This window comes from Pituophis catenifer, unplaced genomic scaffold (genome assembly GCF_029215685.1).
Source record: "Pituophis catenifer annectens isolate HBS135680 unplaced genomic scaffold, rPitCat1.0.hap2 SCAF_1, whole genome shotgun sequence".
NCBI classification, from domain to species: Eukaryota; Metazoa; Chordata; class Lepidosauria; order Squamata; family Colubridae; genus Pituophis; species Pituophis catenifer.
Window position 1 is genome coordinate 327037163 of NW_027256881.1, and position 15833 is coordinate 327052995.

The window sequence follows — 15833 nt, forward strand, 5'->3', positions numbered from 1 at the left end:
ATGAGGAGGCAGTCTCACTCCTCTTGAAGGGCTGCACCAGAAGCTGGCTATTTAGCACAGCAGACAGTTGGAGGCAATGCTGGGAACAATGTATTCTTGCCTTGAACTTTGGATTGTGTCTCTCTTCAGCTTTTGTCCTTGTCTTGCCTTTGCCTGTGGATTTGCCTTGGGAATTTGCTTTTGCCTAGTGTTGGCTTCATATTAATAGCCTGTGGAACTCATTGGGGTTGAGCTGGTGCCATCACAGGGAATTGCTGGGGAATACCAATTTAGGCTCGGAAGCCTTAATAAAGACTTCTTGTACTCATGGTATGTGTGCATGTGTGTGTGTGTGTTCATGAGTAGGAAAGCACAACTTATGATCATAAATTGTTGCAGTAATGTCATGATATCGCATAACCAGATTTGAAGCAAACAACCTTTTTTTTTACTATTGTTGCTAAATTAGCACCACGGTAATTAACTGAATGCCAGAGTCATTAATCAAATCCACTCCCCCCTTTTTTATCATAAATCAGCAAAAAAGTCACAACACTGCAAGCAATAGTGAAGGTGAATGGACTGCCACATGCCCAAAATTTAATCATGTAACCACAGGGCAGTGCATGTCTACAACCATTGTAACTCCTAAAACAGTTCATAAATAGCTCTGAGGAGGTCCATTGTCACTTGTTAATTAATTGATGGGTTGTAAGTCAAGGACTATCTATATGTTGAATTAAGAGAATCTGGATTGGAAAAAGACATTGTGGTTCTAAAACTGAGGAAGAAATGTCAATAACCAGTGACATGCTGATGACACTACTCCAACAGCTGAAAATGCAAAGGGTATGTAAGGTCTGCTAATAAAAGTCAACAAGAATAGTGGGAAAAATGGTACTAAACTTACATATGAAAAAAAAAAAGACCAAACCAATGACAACAAATAGAACAAAGAGTTTTAGAACTGATAATGAAGATGTTCAAATGGTCAACCATCAGCATTAGGGGGACAAGCAGACAAGAAATAAACAACAGACTAGTGCTTGGAAGAGCAGGCATGAAGGCCATTAAGGGGGAAAAAAATCAGACAATTATGATGTGACTTACCTACAAAGATCAGAAGATTGCAAGCAATGGCATTCCCTGTTAGACTCTGTAAGAGCAAAAGGTTAACTCTGAAGAAGCAGAAGCACGGTGATAACATAGAATTATGATTTATATTCATTCATTCCAGACACAGGAACCTGCTTTAGAACTGCTAAGGAGTTATTGGTGAATAGCTTTTACCTTTTAGGACTAACTATCCATAGGAAAAGAAGCAGCATTCAATAAATACATGCCACTGACCAGCACGTGATATCATAAATATGAAAGTCTTAAAAAGATATTCAGATATCATGACATGTTTTGATTTCCAAACTCATATAGGTAATTATTTTCCTTCGACACTCTTTGAAAGAAGTTGGAATCTGTAGAAACTGGATAGAAAGTATATTTATGCATTTATAGAAATAGAATTTATGTAAATATGATTGGTACAAAGGATAGTGTTACCAATATGGAAAAGCTGTAATGAGTATAAATTTGTGTTTTGTGTTTTAAATGTTGGAAAAATTAATAAATTAAAAAAAAAGAAAAGAAAAGAAAGTATATTGATGCATTTAAATTGTTGAAAAAGACTACTAAGAATGCCATATGTAGCTGGGAAAATAATAAAAAAAAGTTGGATGATAGGACAAACCAATTCTATACTTCTCACTAATGGCAAAAATGACTAGGCTCAAATTATGTTATTTTAGACATATTTTGCAAATACCTAGTTCTCTTGAGATGTCTATGATGCTGGGAAACATAGAAGGAAAGACAAGAGGATAACTAGCAGCCGAGCAGATAGATTATTACAGCGGATTATGACTGTGGGTAATCTGAGGGGTCAGGTTGGTGATAGAACACCCTGAAGAAGGTCTATCCATGAGGTCACTACAGAGCAGTGCTGATAAAATAGCATATAATGAAATAATGTGAATAAAATGAATCAAATCCTTGCACTTTTAGTGAGGAAAACATAAACAAGTGAAGATACCTCTGCTTTATAAGAGAAATGGTAATAGTATCTAGAACTCTTTGTGACTCCTCTAAAATTTTGGCTGTGCCTCTCAAAACCTCTCCAAGGTATCTGCTGAATAATAATCATCCACCAGCGGCATTTTGGAGGCTACAAATTAGATCACTGTAGGCCAAACTCATCAGGCCTGGTTCCTGACCTCCACAGATGGTCATTTGTGATGGATGGTGGAGAATCACTGTACCAGTGAACCAATCTCTTCTGCACAAACTCCATTTTATGTCATTCAAAACGTAAGAATCCAAGTAAATCACCCACTGTTTCCATTTATAAATTGGATTTTTAAAAACCCGAATGAAATGCCTTATTGAATCATTTCACCATTCTTCACTGGTAAACTCTAAACCTCAGCGGTTATTCCAAGTTGTAGTTCCCATGCATGCATTTAGTAGGACATGCATAAAGCAGAAGTTGAGCAGCAGAGGGAAAAAAACCCACAAACCTTCTGATATTGTATTAAGCATTTATCCGACAGGACATTCCTTGTTCAGATGATTTAAAACTGCTTATGACAAGAAGTTTAATAATAGAAAATGCTGACAATCTGAAATATTGGCGGGCGGGTGGGGGGGGAATCCCCCTTCTAAGACTGGCTGTGTCACATGTATGCTGGATTATTTGGCGGAACCCATCTATCTGGCTTAGGAAGGGCTAAGAATTTGACATCTAAGTTTCTCTTAGTGAGAGTTACCAAGATAGGGTGTACCAACCCTACCTTGACTAATTTTGCTTTGTGCAAGTCTCTGTGAAGTTACAGATAATACAAACTATTTGATGTAATGTTTCTCATGATGGTAATTTTTATTAGATTGTCTGTGGTCATAAACATTGTGGCAAAGCTGACATCTTTCTAAAAGGGAAAGGCTTAAGATGATTCCATTTCCTGGAAGGCACTGCAATTCCTGAGGATGGGTTAGAACTCTGGTTACAATCATTGTGAGGGTTTCATGAGCATCTTAGAATTCAGAAGACAATGTGTTTTTTTGAACACAAGGTAGGGGTGCAATTAAAGCTCACATCACATAAGTCTAAATGGGGAACAAACCCTGGAGTGAGTTTTGAGAGATGGTTAAGCGTATGAGTCCGGCTCTTTGTCAAAATCGTACTCTAATCCCTGTGTCGTTTATTAATTATTTAGTTTTATTCTTTAATGGGGAGTCACATAAATTCATCTATCATTTTAGGAAACTATGATATTGCAAACTTTGAGAACTAACCCCTCGCATCCTGGACATAAACTGTTTCAACTCCTACCCTCAAAATGACACTATAGAGCACTGCACACCAGAACAACTAGACACAAGAACAGTTTTTTCCCGAATGCCATCACTCTGCTAAACAAATAATTCCCTCAACACTGTCAAACTAGTTACTAAGTCTGCATTACTATTAATCTTCTCATCGTTCCTATGTATGACTGTAACCTTGTTGCTGATATCCTTAAGATTTATATTGACTGTTTCGCTATGACTATCATTAAGTGTCGTACCTTATGATTCTTGATGAATGTATCTTTTCTTTTATGTACATCGAGAGCGTATGCACCAAGACAGATTCCTTGTGTGTCCAATCACACTTGGCCAATAAAGAATTCTAGTCTAGTCTAGTCTAATCCCATGCATTCAATAATTGCCAAAACCACAAAGTTTTACAGATACTGTATGGAATCTCTTTTGTGCCTATAGAGCTGATAAGCAGACCAATTTAAGTCCTTGCCATGTGAACTCTGCCAAATTTATGTATTTTTCTATTCAATTTTACATGTGTTATTTTTTTTAGCCGCAGAAAAATTTGCAATTTTATTTATAATGAAAAAGTTTGGATCCTGTTTTCCTAATGCACATTTTTGTTTTCAATGAAAGACTCACTTCAGTTCTATCCGAACAGGGAAATACCATAAAATTTGGTATATAAAAAATGTATTTCATTAGTGTTATGTTGATTCTAGACAACTTAGTTCTGCTGCATGCTTTCAGACCATGTATTGCTGTTAAATTCAAAACGGTAAATAACAAAACAATGATATTAGACGTCTTAGAAAACAAGCTGAGTTTTCATTCCCTGTCAACTCTAAATTTGTGCATAATTAGCCCATATTTGATGGAATTACATTGAGTTAGTCATACGTAGTTTTCTTTTTCTGTATCTTAGTAAAATAATTCCATGTCTGCTACTTGAAGACTTGATGTTCTCCCAAATGTGATGTTGTGTGTGCTGCTGTAGCATGTTTCTTGGTGACAAAAAGGAGAGAAGGACCAGCTAAAGTAACACTCTTTTTTGATGCTTGCTCAGATCAGGTGGACAAAAACAGCAGGAAGTGCCTCTGACCGGTTTCAAGACTCAAGTGTTTTTAATGAGACCCTGAGGATCACAAATATACAGCGACATCAAGGAGGGCGTTACTATTGCAAAGCTGAAAACGGCTTGGGCTCACCAGCAATCAAGTCAATAAGGGTAGACGTATACTGTAAGTAAATTAATTCCAGAACTCTGTTACTGAGTTATATTTTCTCTGCTGCATTAAACCAGGAGGGCATTGAAGTTGGCAGTCTGGAATAAAGCAGTTATCTGTCAGCCGAGTTGTCAAAATGTCAAAGAAGTGGCCATTCCTTTTTGGGGGTGAATTTGAACATGGCTGAAATTTATCTTCTGAGAACTTTGAACTCCATATCTAGCTATCACCAGTTTCACAGTGTAAGGGGAAGATTGATTGATGTATCATGCCAGTAAGAATTGACACTAGTGAAATTCCCTCAGAAGTAACATTTTGTCTTTCATAGTCCTGTTTTTGGAAGGCTTAAAATAGGATCCGCTAGCCAAGTGCTAAAGCCGAACCTCTGGTGAGGTTTCCAGATGTTCTTTCCATCTGATGTGTTTTACTTGAGCTTTCATTCTTAGACAATAAATCAATAAAACTGTCATTAATGACAGTCCTAATCTCTGGAGAGAACACCAAGAGAAGTGCAGATATGTCTTTTTGTTCCAGGAAAGAAATGACATAAATCTGGAGTTGTTTTAACATTCATTTACTAGCAATGTTTCTGTATGTCTGTGTGCATCTATTCACAAATACACTTAAATATTGTGGTGTTATACAAAACCTTTTTCAAAAGTGTTGGGTTTCTAAAAAATACTTTTCTCAGAACCTGTGAATCAATTTACTATATTAATTAAATTAAAGCAGTATTTCTCAATCTCAAATATGTGGACTTCAGTTCCCAGAATTCCCCAGTCACCATAGGAGATTCTGGGAGCTGAAGTCCATACATCTTAAAGTTGCAGAGGTTAGGAAATGCTGCATTAACCCACTAAAGAAGACCTAGAAATGGTCATATGCAGCTAAAATAAAACAAATCATGGGCTTCTTTAAATAAAACTTAGCCAAGTAACACACAGGGCATCTTATCTTTGATTATATAGGCAGTCTTCACTTAACAACCTTTTATTTGGCTTAAAAAGGTGGCTTGTGACCAATCCTTGCACTTATGACTATTGCAAAATCCTTGTAGTTATGTGATCATGATTCTGGCATTTGGCAATTATCACATATTTGCAAGAATAATGACCTGCCAAGGTCATCTGATTATCGTTTATGACTTTCCTAGCCAGCTTCTGATAAGCAAAGTCAATGGAGCAAGAGGTCACAAGTTAGTCACATGATGTCTCACTTAAGAACCCTAGGTGATTTAGTTAATGACCACAATCAAGACTGCTGGAACTACCATCACTAAGCCAGAAGTTCACATGATGTTTTGCTTTACAACTTTTTCACTTACTGACAGAGTTGCTGGTTCCAATTGGGGACATTAAGTAAGGACTGCCTATATTTATAAAGCAATTTCCTAGAACACAATGTCCTGGTCTTTGCTTTCTTCCATTGACTTCCACAGGGAAAAAAAAAACAAAAAAACACGTTCATCCAACAGGAGCATTTATAGGGCAAGGGAGCAACTTCTAAGGAGAAAAAATAAAAGGGACCAATTAATGATTAAATAAGTATCTTCTTGGTGATTCTTATCCCTCTACCTGATTAGGATGAGTTAAAAAAAAATCACATTGGCTGAGATGTGGATTTAGGTAGGTTTTGATCTTAGCAAATCTTGTGCTTTGAAGAATTGTCACATGGACAGTCTATTTTATTTTAATAAATCAGAAATAATTAAACAAAGCTTGTGTGGTTACTCCTCAAATATTGCTAATTCCCTAATGGTGGAATTAAATATTATTTAATATTATTTGGGAGTGATGTTTGTAAGGGCTTGGGGACAGTGGGACATATCCACAGACTGCCAGCAGCCCTGAATCTTCAGATTATACATGAGATGAGACTTGTTCTGGTACTGTGAACTTAGAATTCTGTAAAATTTAATTGGTATCCTTGTAGCTAGACTTTGGTTGAATGGTTTCAGGGCTTGAGATATCACCTGTCCATCAATGATGTGAGACAATATTTGGGAATCAATATGACTCAGCCTATAGGACACTCTTTCTTCTTTCAACAACATTGAAAATTCCTGTTTTCCTTCCTTTAAGCTTCATTCATTTATTAACCTAAGCCATTTGAGTTAGAGATGGGGGAATTTTATACATTTTTAAAAGGCAAAGAAGCTTATTAGAATAACAAAGGTAATATACTTTTTTAAAAAAAAGGGAATTCTAGTCTCAGACATATTCCCTGTTCAAAAGAAGTAATTGAGTAGATTTTGAACAAAAGGAGCATTAAGGGATCCCATAAGAACATATTTTTTTTCTTAATCTTTTTGTGCTACTGATCCATGCAAATTCACAAGACCAGGAATCATGCTGTGTGTGGGACATAAAGCAAAGAATGGGAAAGAATATGACTAGTACTACGGGAGAGACCAACTCATATCTTGGGCTCTACCATTTGAAGGTGTAATTGAAGACTCGCCTGACTGAATGTGCTTTCATATCAGGAAATAAGAGCATAAAGAACATGGTAGCATAAGGTTAGCCTTGCTGGATCAGGCCAAAGCCCATCTTAATGTACCATTTTGTTTCTCAGAACAGCCACTTAGATGCCTCTCAAGTGTTCACAAGCAGAAGAACTGTTTTTGATCTTGAATTGAGGGCACATGAGTCACAAGTCTAGTAAACTCTTAACAAACCTGACCTCTGTGAATTTATCCAATCCCCTTTTAAAGCCATCCAAGTTTCTTAACTATCCCTGTATCTTGCAATGAATTCTACCAGTTAGCTCTGTACAGTGTAAAAAGTGCTTCCTTTTGTCTGTAAATAAAATGCTGAGGAATAAAAACCAGCAAATCAGGAGGAAAGGTTTAGATCAGGCATGTCCAACCCATGACCCATGGGCTCCATGTGGCCTGGACACTAGATATGGCCTCACAAGTTCATAATTGTTAACACGATGTGATTTATATACCTTAACTATAATATATATTATACGTACCCCAAGACAATTCCTCTTCATTCAATGTGGCCCAGGGAAGCCAAAAGGTTGGATACTCATGGTTTAGATGATTTAACAGATTAGGAGAGTTGGAAGGGACCTTGTTGATAACACATTCATACACTTCCAGATACTCTTTTAAGGGCAGCTCCATGTAGAACACATTACATGAGTCCATTGAGGGGTTACTAGGATACAGGACATGAATGACCATGAGCAAAGTCTCCTGATCTATGAACAGGTGCAGCTGTTCAAATGTCTTTTGGCCATAATTACCATTTACTCTTTGAGCAGAAGTTCTGAGTTTAGTAGGACCCCATTAAGTAGCACAACCGGCACCAAAGATGGCATAGTCCAAAAGCAGCAGTATCCCAAATCCAGAGTCACTCAGGCTTGCCAGTGTTCATTTGAAACCTCATCCAGACCTTCACACTCTCCAGACATTGAGATGAGACATCACCAACATCACTTAATTTACCAGAGGAAGAGATCAGGAGTGAAATCCAGCAGGTTCTGACAGGTTCTGGAGAACCGGGTAGCAGAAATTTTGAGCAGTTCGGAGAACTGGTAGCGGAAATTTTGAGTAGTTTGGAGAACCAGCAAATACCACCTCTGGCTGACCCCAGAGTGGAGTGGGAATGGAGATTTTGCAATATCCTTCCCCTGGAGTGGGGTGGGAATGGAGGTTTTGCAGTATCCTTCCCTTGCCACGCCCACCAAGCCACGCCCACAGAACCGGTAGTAAAAAAGTTTGGATTTCACCACTGGAAGAGATGTATAACTGGGTATCATCAACATACTGATGATACTTCACACCATGGCAACACTTGAGCTCATCCAATGTTGAATAAGAGCAGAAAGAACACTGGGCCCTATGGTATAATAGGGACTAAAAGTGGGATCTCTCTCCATCCCCAATCACTGCTGATTGGTAATGATCCTGAAGAAAGGAGTTGGTCCAGCAAAATACAGTGCAATTCACCCACCCTGCAGCTGGTCCATAAGGATATAATGGTTAATAGTATCAAAAGCTGCAGAGAAGTCAAGCAGAGCAAGGATGCCCATCATCCAAAGCACAACTGTGGTAATTCTACTGAGTCCCGAATCCTGATCAACAGGGACCAGGTATCTGTGTCATCCAGGGTCTTCTGAAGTTGTTACACAATCACCTCCTCAACTACCTTTCCCTCAAAAGGGGAAGTTGGATACTAGAAAAAAGAATGTTTAGAATGGTGGGATCCCGTAACATGTCTCTTGAGTCCCATAAGATGACAAAACTGTACTTTTTAATGAAACAGACATTTTTTTTTCTTTTCATGCAATGTCTCTCTTCCTTTGAGAGATTATCTACTGGAGATAAAAAAGAAAACAAAGCCTTGTGTTCTTCTCAATAAGTGAGGTTATACAGCAACCATTTCCCCCCCTATCTAATTATCCAGGAAAGGCCAAAACAACTTTGGATAAACTTCCAGTGTATTCTATTAGTCTTTTTCTACTCAAGTTGCAAGGGCCCAGAGTTGAATGTTAACAAGGATACTTGTGAATATTTTTGCATCACTGGAACAAAGTGATGTGAACAGATATACTACTGAATCTTTTTACGTTTTTTCCCCCTGCATTGTGTTTTATCAATGCAAATCCAAAAGAAAAGAACAAAAATGCAAATCAGCTGACAGGACTAGAAAACGCCACACGCTGTGTATATAAAGCTGTCTGTATCAAGATGAGCAGTGAAAACAAAAAAGAAGAAAGGGAAGAAAGGGAAGGGAAGGGAGGGAGGGAGGGAGGGAGGGAGGAAGGAAGGAAGGAAGGAAAGATGGAAGGAAGGAAGTCTCACAAATCCATTTACACACAATTTCAGTCATCCTGACATCTCAAAATATGAAGAGAAATACAATAGGAAAAGTTTGCTGACAAGAAAACCCTCCTCCTGTTAGAGTTCCTTGCAAAAATCAAATCCAGAAGCACACACAGATAAACTGATGCAGCAGGATTCATTAACTTCTTTATATTCACAATAATACATGAAGTAAATTTACAATACCAACAGCAGATTCACAGTTTCATTTCAGCTCAGATCAGAAAACCAGTTTACACACAGAGTACAGCAGCTCAGAGCTTAATACACATTGGTTTCAGTTTCATTTCTCTGCAAAGAATCAGAAGCTGCAGACTAAGACATGCCCTGGCTTCAGTCTGTCTCAGCTCCCAATTGGCTGACTTAGTTGTTAAGCCTATTCATTGGCTGACCTTATTACCATGTCTTCTCAGTCACGAATATTCTGACAACATCCAATTACAAGATCTGATTTGCAATGAGTGAATTGCATTTGTGTCATATAATCTAGGTTGAACCAATATGTAAGAGTAACATGTGGGCTTGGTGTTTATTTTTCTCTTTTGAGTCTTTCCCAGGGAACAGTCAAAAATTCTCAGCAGTACCTTTTCCCAAGTGTGCATGTGACCTATTCATCAGAAGGTCAATCTGCCTTTTTCTGTGAGAGTGATTGATGGTTTCTATCATTCCACATCTATCCTTCCTGTAACATCCAAGAAATCCTCCCTTTTCTACTATATACACCCCATGCCTCAGTCTGATCATTCTCATGTTATTGGCAGCTGAAGATCACCAGTTTTATTATTATTATTATTTTTAAGAATGACACATCACTTTGTATTTATAAGGCCCTTAATATACTTTATGTCATTCAAAGGTAATCAACATTTTCAGGCAACACAGTATCTAGTGACATTGAAGAGGCCAAACGATTTTAAAAAGTAATAAGAACGATGATTCAAATTGCTATAATCTAGTTCTTATGAGACTGAAGATGATTCTGTACAAATTCCTGGAATGGCTCATACACAAAACCAGTCCTTTTAGACATGTTTATGTGAAGGCATATAATATTATCAGATTATAGAATTTGTCTGATGCCATTTAGAATATTGATTGCCCAGTGTAATAATCAAATTAATTTGGACCATTAAACTTCAGAAAATTTCCATTTTTCTGAGGTCCGATTCAAGTCAAATGCCTCAATTCAAATTGGCAACTGGACATTAAACCAAATTCTAGAAAAAAAGACATCTTTGTATTTGAATCAATGATGCAATTTTATATTAAAATAACATAGGTGGGAGAAGGAACTTAATTTCCTTACAAATTCTGATCCATTTGCTCATAATGATTAGCAGCAATTATACCTACTTTCCTGCCGTAACTGGCCCTGAGTGTCGAGCCCATTGTTTCGCTCGACAACATAGGGAAGGGAAGGAGGAGTGAACCTGCCTGAATGCGGAGCAGGGTGTTGTTTCACAGGGTGTGGTGATGGTGGCACTGGGTGTAGGAGGCCAGAGCTGGGAGAAAGGAGCAGAGGGGAATGATATCGACGGGAGATGCTGTCACGAGACTGATGCGGAGGAAGGGTGGCTCATTGGAAAGTGTTCCACAGCTGAGGAAAGCCCATATGATCATCGGGGGTGTGGCGGGTGGGCGGCATGGCTCTACAAAAAGTGCTGAGAGGCAGATGCTCTTAGCGCCGACTTTGAACTGTTTGAGCTCAGCGTTTCCTTGGATCTAGAGACTGAGTAGATATCTAATTGGGACTGATCAGCTTTCCAGGTAACTGAGCTGAAATGACAGATTTTTTTTTCTATTGTGGTGCTCCACTTTTCAAACTGTTTTTTCAAGGAAATTCACCTAGCATCTACTCTGCTGTCTTTTTAATTTTTATAGACCAATAACACTACTCTGTTTGTTTTCAACTCCACTGTTGTGTTTTGGCATCATCTTTGCAGTTGGTAGATTGTTGATGGAATACAATTGCAATACAAACTCTAGGAAAGCCTGAAGGGTGGGATATGCATTTCATATGCAATGAACAAATCAAAATGATAATTGCAAGAGCTATGTGAATTAGCAAAGTTTGTTTAACAGATTTAACAGATTAACAGAGTTGGAAGGGACCTTATAGGTCATCTAGTCCAAACCCCCGCTCAAACAGGAGACTCTATACCATTTCTGACAAATGGCAGTCCAATCTTTTCTTGAAAGTCTCAAAAGATGAAGTCTCACCACTTCTGAAGGCAACTTCTGTTCCATTGGTTGATTGTTCTCACTGTCAGAAAGTTCCTCCTCATTTCTAGGTTGAATCTCTCCTTGGTCAGTTTCCATTCATTATTCCTTATCTGGCCTTCAGGTGCTTTGGAAAACAGCTTGACCCCCTCATCTCTGTGGCAGCCCCTCGAGTAGTGAAACCTCAAATATTGGAACACCAAAAGCCAGTTGAAGAATCAATGCTTGACAAAGATTTGTAGAAAGTCTACGGTGAAGAGAAATGTCTGTTTAAAAAAAAGAAGAAGAAAAAAGGTGTAAAAGGAGGAAAACGTCTCTCCCAAAGACTTCTGGGCCTGACTTTGCAATCCTCAAAGTAATTTCAGACTATGCTGCCAAAATTTACTGGCAAAAACAGCTAGTTTTTTAAAGCATAGTTTTCACTAAAACCATAGCCACGATAAATGCATTAAGTCTCTGAGAGCTTAACACAATCCAATAGCTAACACCTATCTCCTCCCCTTTTTCCCCAAACCCCCAGGCTGAAACATTTTGGCCCTTGTATCCTGGAGATGCCATTGCATCAGAGAACCCACCTGCTGGAGCTCCTGAAGGGCATGATAATTGGTTAAGAAAAGAGTGGTTTCTATTCCAGGCCAAAATAATTGCCAGTCCAAAATAATAGAATTTCTGTGCAGGATAGGAGATCTAAAAAATTGGCTGGGTTAGGAGAGGTTGTAATAGTTTTAAGAGCTCTCTTCAAGTATGATTGGTGGCTATTAAGTGATAATAAATATGTCCAGCTTTATTTTTGTCATCTATGAAATCAACTTCCAGAGCAAGAAAGTAACACAGCTTGCTCTGATCTTGCCCCAATATACAGCTTGTCCTTGCAATAAAAAGGTAAAGGTTCCCCTTGCATATATGTGCTAGTCGTTCCTGACTCTAGGGGGCGGTGCTCATCTCTGTTTCAAAGCCGAAGAGCCAGCGCTGTCCGAAGAAGTCTTCGTCTTGTGGCTGGCAGGACTAAACGCCAAATGTGCACAGAATACTGTTACCTTCCCACCAAAGTTTGTCCCTATTTTTCTACTTGATTTTTTACATGCTTTCAAACTGCTAGGTTGGCAGAAGCTGGGACAAGTAATGGGAGCTCACCCTGTTACGCGGCACTAGGGATTCGAACCGCTGAACTGTCCACCTTTCGATCGACAAGCTCAGCATCTTAGCCACTGAGCCACCACATCCCATGTCCTTGCAATATTGGATGGGAAAAACACCTTTTCTGGAACAAGGAAACCACTGCAGGATATGGGAGGCAAAATAATGTCATTCTCTCTGCACTCAACCCAACTCACGTTGGAAATGATTTTTGTAAGAATGCAAAATTTTCATTCTCATTTCACAAGGATGCACCGGCCAATTCCCTCTTGTTATACAGATCTGAATGTGTGATTCTGTTTGTTCTCAAGAGCAAGTTAAATCTCAGAAAATTTGTCTTAGGCATGCGCCAGGAATTAGCTTCTTCAACTCCGTTCTCCTTTTTTCCTCAGAGACCTGGTCTTCATCATTTGGAAAACAATTCTAACTGCAACAGAATATTTTGGTATTCTTCTCTGTCAAAAATGTGTCTCAAAAACAAACAGACTTTTTCCCCCAGCATATATGGCACTTTATAGAATAAAGCATATGAAATAGCGATAGCACTTAGACTTATGTACCACTTCACAGTGATTTACAGCACTCTCTAAGTGGTTTAAAGAGTCAATCTGTTGCTCCAACAATCTGAGTCTTCATTTTAACAACCTCAGAAGGATGGAAGGCTGAGTCAACTTTGAGCCGGTGAGAATCAAACTTCTGACAGTCAACAGTTAGCTTGCAATACTGCATTCTAACCACTATGCCACCACAGCTCTAAATGAAATGACATATCATTTGCCCTGAGGACCTAAGAGTCAAAAGTCCTATTGGAAAAAAAAAAAGAAAGAAAGAAATAAGAAAACAAGAAAAAGAAAAGGCACTAGTGATTTTAGATTAGTGATTTTAGATTAATGTAAGCTTGCATTTAGTCTTTCTTTGAGGTTTGGATGCAGACGTTCATGTTGGATGCATTTTCAGATAGCATTAAGATAATCAGAAGAGCTCTGCCCTCTATGGGATCAGAAGAAAAACAGGCTCCAACTAGCCTCCTTTTCTGTATACTCGAGAACCAGTTATTCACTAACAACTGACAGTTATTACTGCTGGTCAGAAGCAACATTAACTGTTTTAATTAAGCAAAAGAAGATATCCAGGGTTTTTTTTTCCACTTGGAGAATCTAGACTTGTTGTTTGAAACAAAAAAAAAAAAGAAAAAAAGAAAAGAAACTTTGACTTTAGGTTTCATTTGGTTTGTTGTAGAAATGGTTAGTATTTACTTATTAAAGGTAAAAGTTTATCCTGTCCAGTTCTGTGTGATTCTGGTATGTGTGTACTCATGTTAGTTTCTTAGCCAAGGGATCCAGTGTTTTCCGAAGACATTTCCATGATCCTGTGGTCACCATTACTATACTTGGAGGTACATGGAATGCTGTTACCTTCCCACTGAAGTGGTACCTATTTATCTACTCACAATTGCAGGTTTTTGAACTACCACAAATTCCCAAAAATAAGACCCTGTCTTATATTTTTTGAACCCTGAAATAAGTGCTTGGCCTTATTGCCATCGCTCAAAAGCCCGATTGGGCTTATTATCAGGGAATGTCTTATTTTGAGGGAAACAGGGTAGGTGGGCAAGAATTTACTAATTAGGAGAAGTAAAAGTCTAATCCTCCACATTACTATCCTGACAAAAGTTAGAAGTTACTGCTTTTTTTACCCTTTTCTTTTTATCTCACACTTTCCTCCCTTCCTTTCCCGCCTCCATTTTCCTTTTATCTTTATTTCTATTTCTATTTTATTTTCAGATAAACTTCAATTTTAAAAAATAAAATAAAATCAAGTAGTGCTGGGCAGATAAATTCTTCTTCTTTTTTCTTCTTCTTCTACTTCTTCTTCAATGTGATGACCCAAAATGAGCTTTCAACATTCTTCAAAGGATGGAATATCCTTTGTACAACCTTAACAATGATGTACTAAAAAGACACGTATGAATGTTTGATCTTTCCTTCTGCAGCCACTCTCAGATATTCTGCAGCTTCGTCGACTTCCCATGCTTCCAATAAATCCCATGGAAATATAGTAAGAAAACTCCTCCTTGCTATGGAGTTTTTCCATAGCAGTGCTATTGGCACCATGAATGAGCAGATGTGCTCTTGAGAAATTGGTTAATTTTTGCTTCCCTTGGAAAAATGTGGAAAAATCAGCTACGCAAACATTTGTTGATGAATTCTGAAAGATTATTATATTTTGCTAGGAAAAAAAGTGATGTCAGGGTTCCAAGTAACACCCCCAACAAAGGCTTGAGTTTCCTCAAAGTTCCATTTTATTAGAGATGTCATATTGGCACACCTGAGAAAACCCGAATCTGAAAGCTTCCAGATTTTCCCCACCCCAACACCCACATGTCCATCACATGGTCCAATCAAAGCACCGTCCCAACTGAAGATGCCTCCCAGTTTCAGTCATCCAGGTGCAGGGCCAGATGTCCTTGACTTTCTGAGAAAGGAATGTTATTATGACTATATATCACCCATGATCCATACAAACCCCCCTCCCAGTTTCCCACAGTAGTAAATGTGGCAGGCCTGAAGATCCAATGAAAAAGATGGCTTCTAGACCTGACAAGTGATCCATTCCTTTTCAGAAAGGGATACTGCAACTGCATGGTTAATCTAGGCATTGATAAGTCCTAAGGAAGGAAAATGGGAGTGGGAGAACATGCATCTCCAGATCAACCAAGTCAAAAAATGTTCAGTGTTTTTTCATCTGGAGAAAAAGGGCTTGTTTTGGATCCAAGAAATAGAAACATTGAGAATAGATTTACCAAACTAGAGACATGATTTCAACATGAGCCATGGTGGCGCAGTGGTTAGAATGCAGTACTGCAGGCTACTTCTGCTGACTGCTGGCTGGCTGCCTGCAGTTTGGCAGTTCAACTCTCACCAGGCTCAAGGATTGACTCAGCCTTCCAACCTTCCAAGATGGGTAAAACGTTGGGGGCAATATGCTGACTCTGTACACTGGCTTAGAGAGGGCTGTAAAGGACTGTAAAGCGGTATATAAGTCTAAGTGCTATTGCTATAAGTGTTATTTCCATCCAT

The 15833-nt window shown here is 38.5% G+C and overlaps 1 protein-coding gene across 3 annotated transcripts in view; it reads left to right on the plus strand.

Annotated features, from left to right (window-relative positions):
* The window catches only part of MDGA2 (MAM domain containing glycosylphosphatidylinositol anchor 2), a 603292-nt gene that overhangs the window by 261032 nt on the left and 326427 nt on the right, over positions 1 to 15833 (plus strand). For all 3 annotated transcript variants that reach the window (XM_070931707.1, XM_070931708.1, XM_070931709.1), the window contains exon 3: positions 4400 to 4574. In XM_070931707.1, the coding sequence (XP_070787808.1) occupies positions 4400 to 4574 (175 nt within the window). The remainder of the gene's footprint in view (positions 1 to 4399; positions 4575 to 15833) is intronic.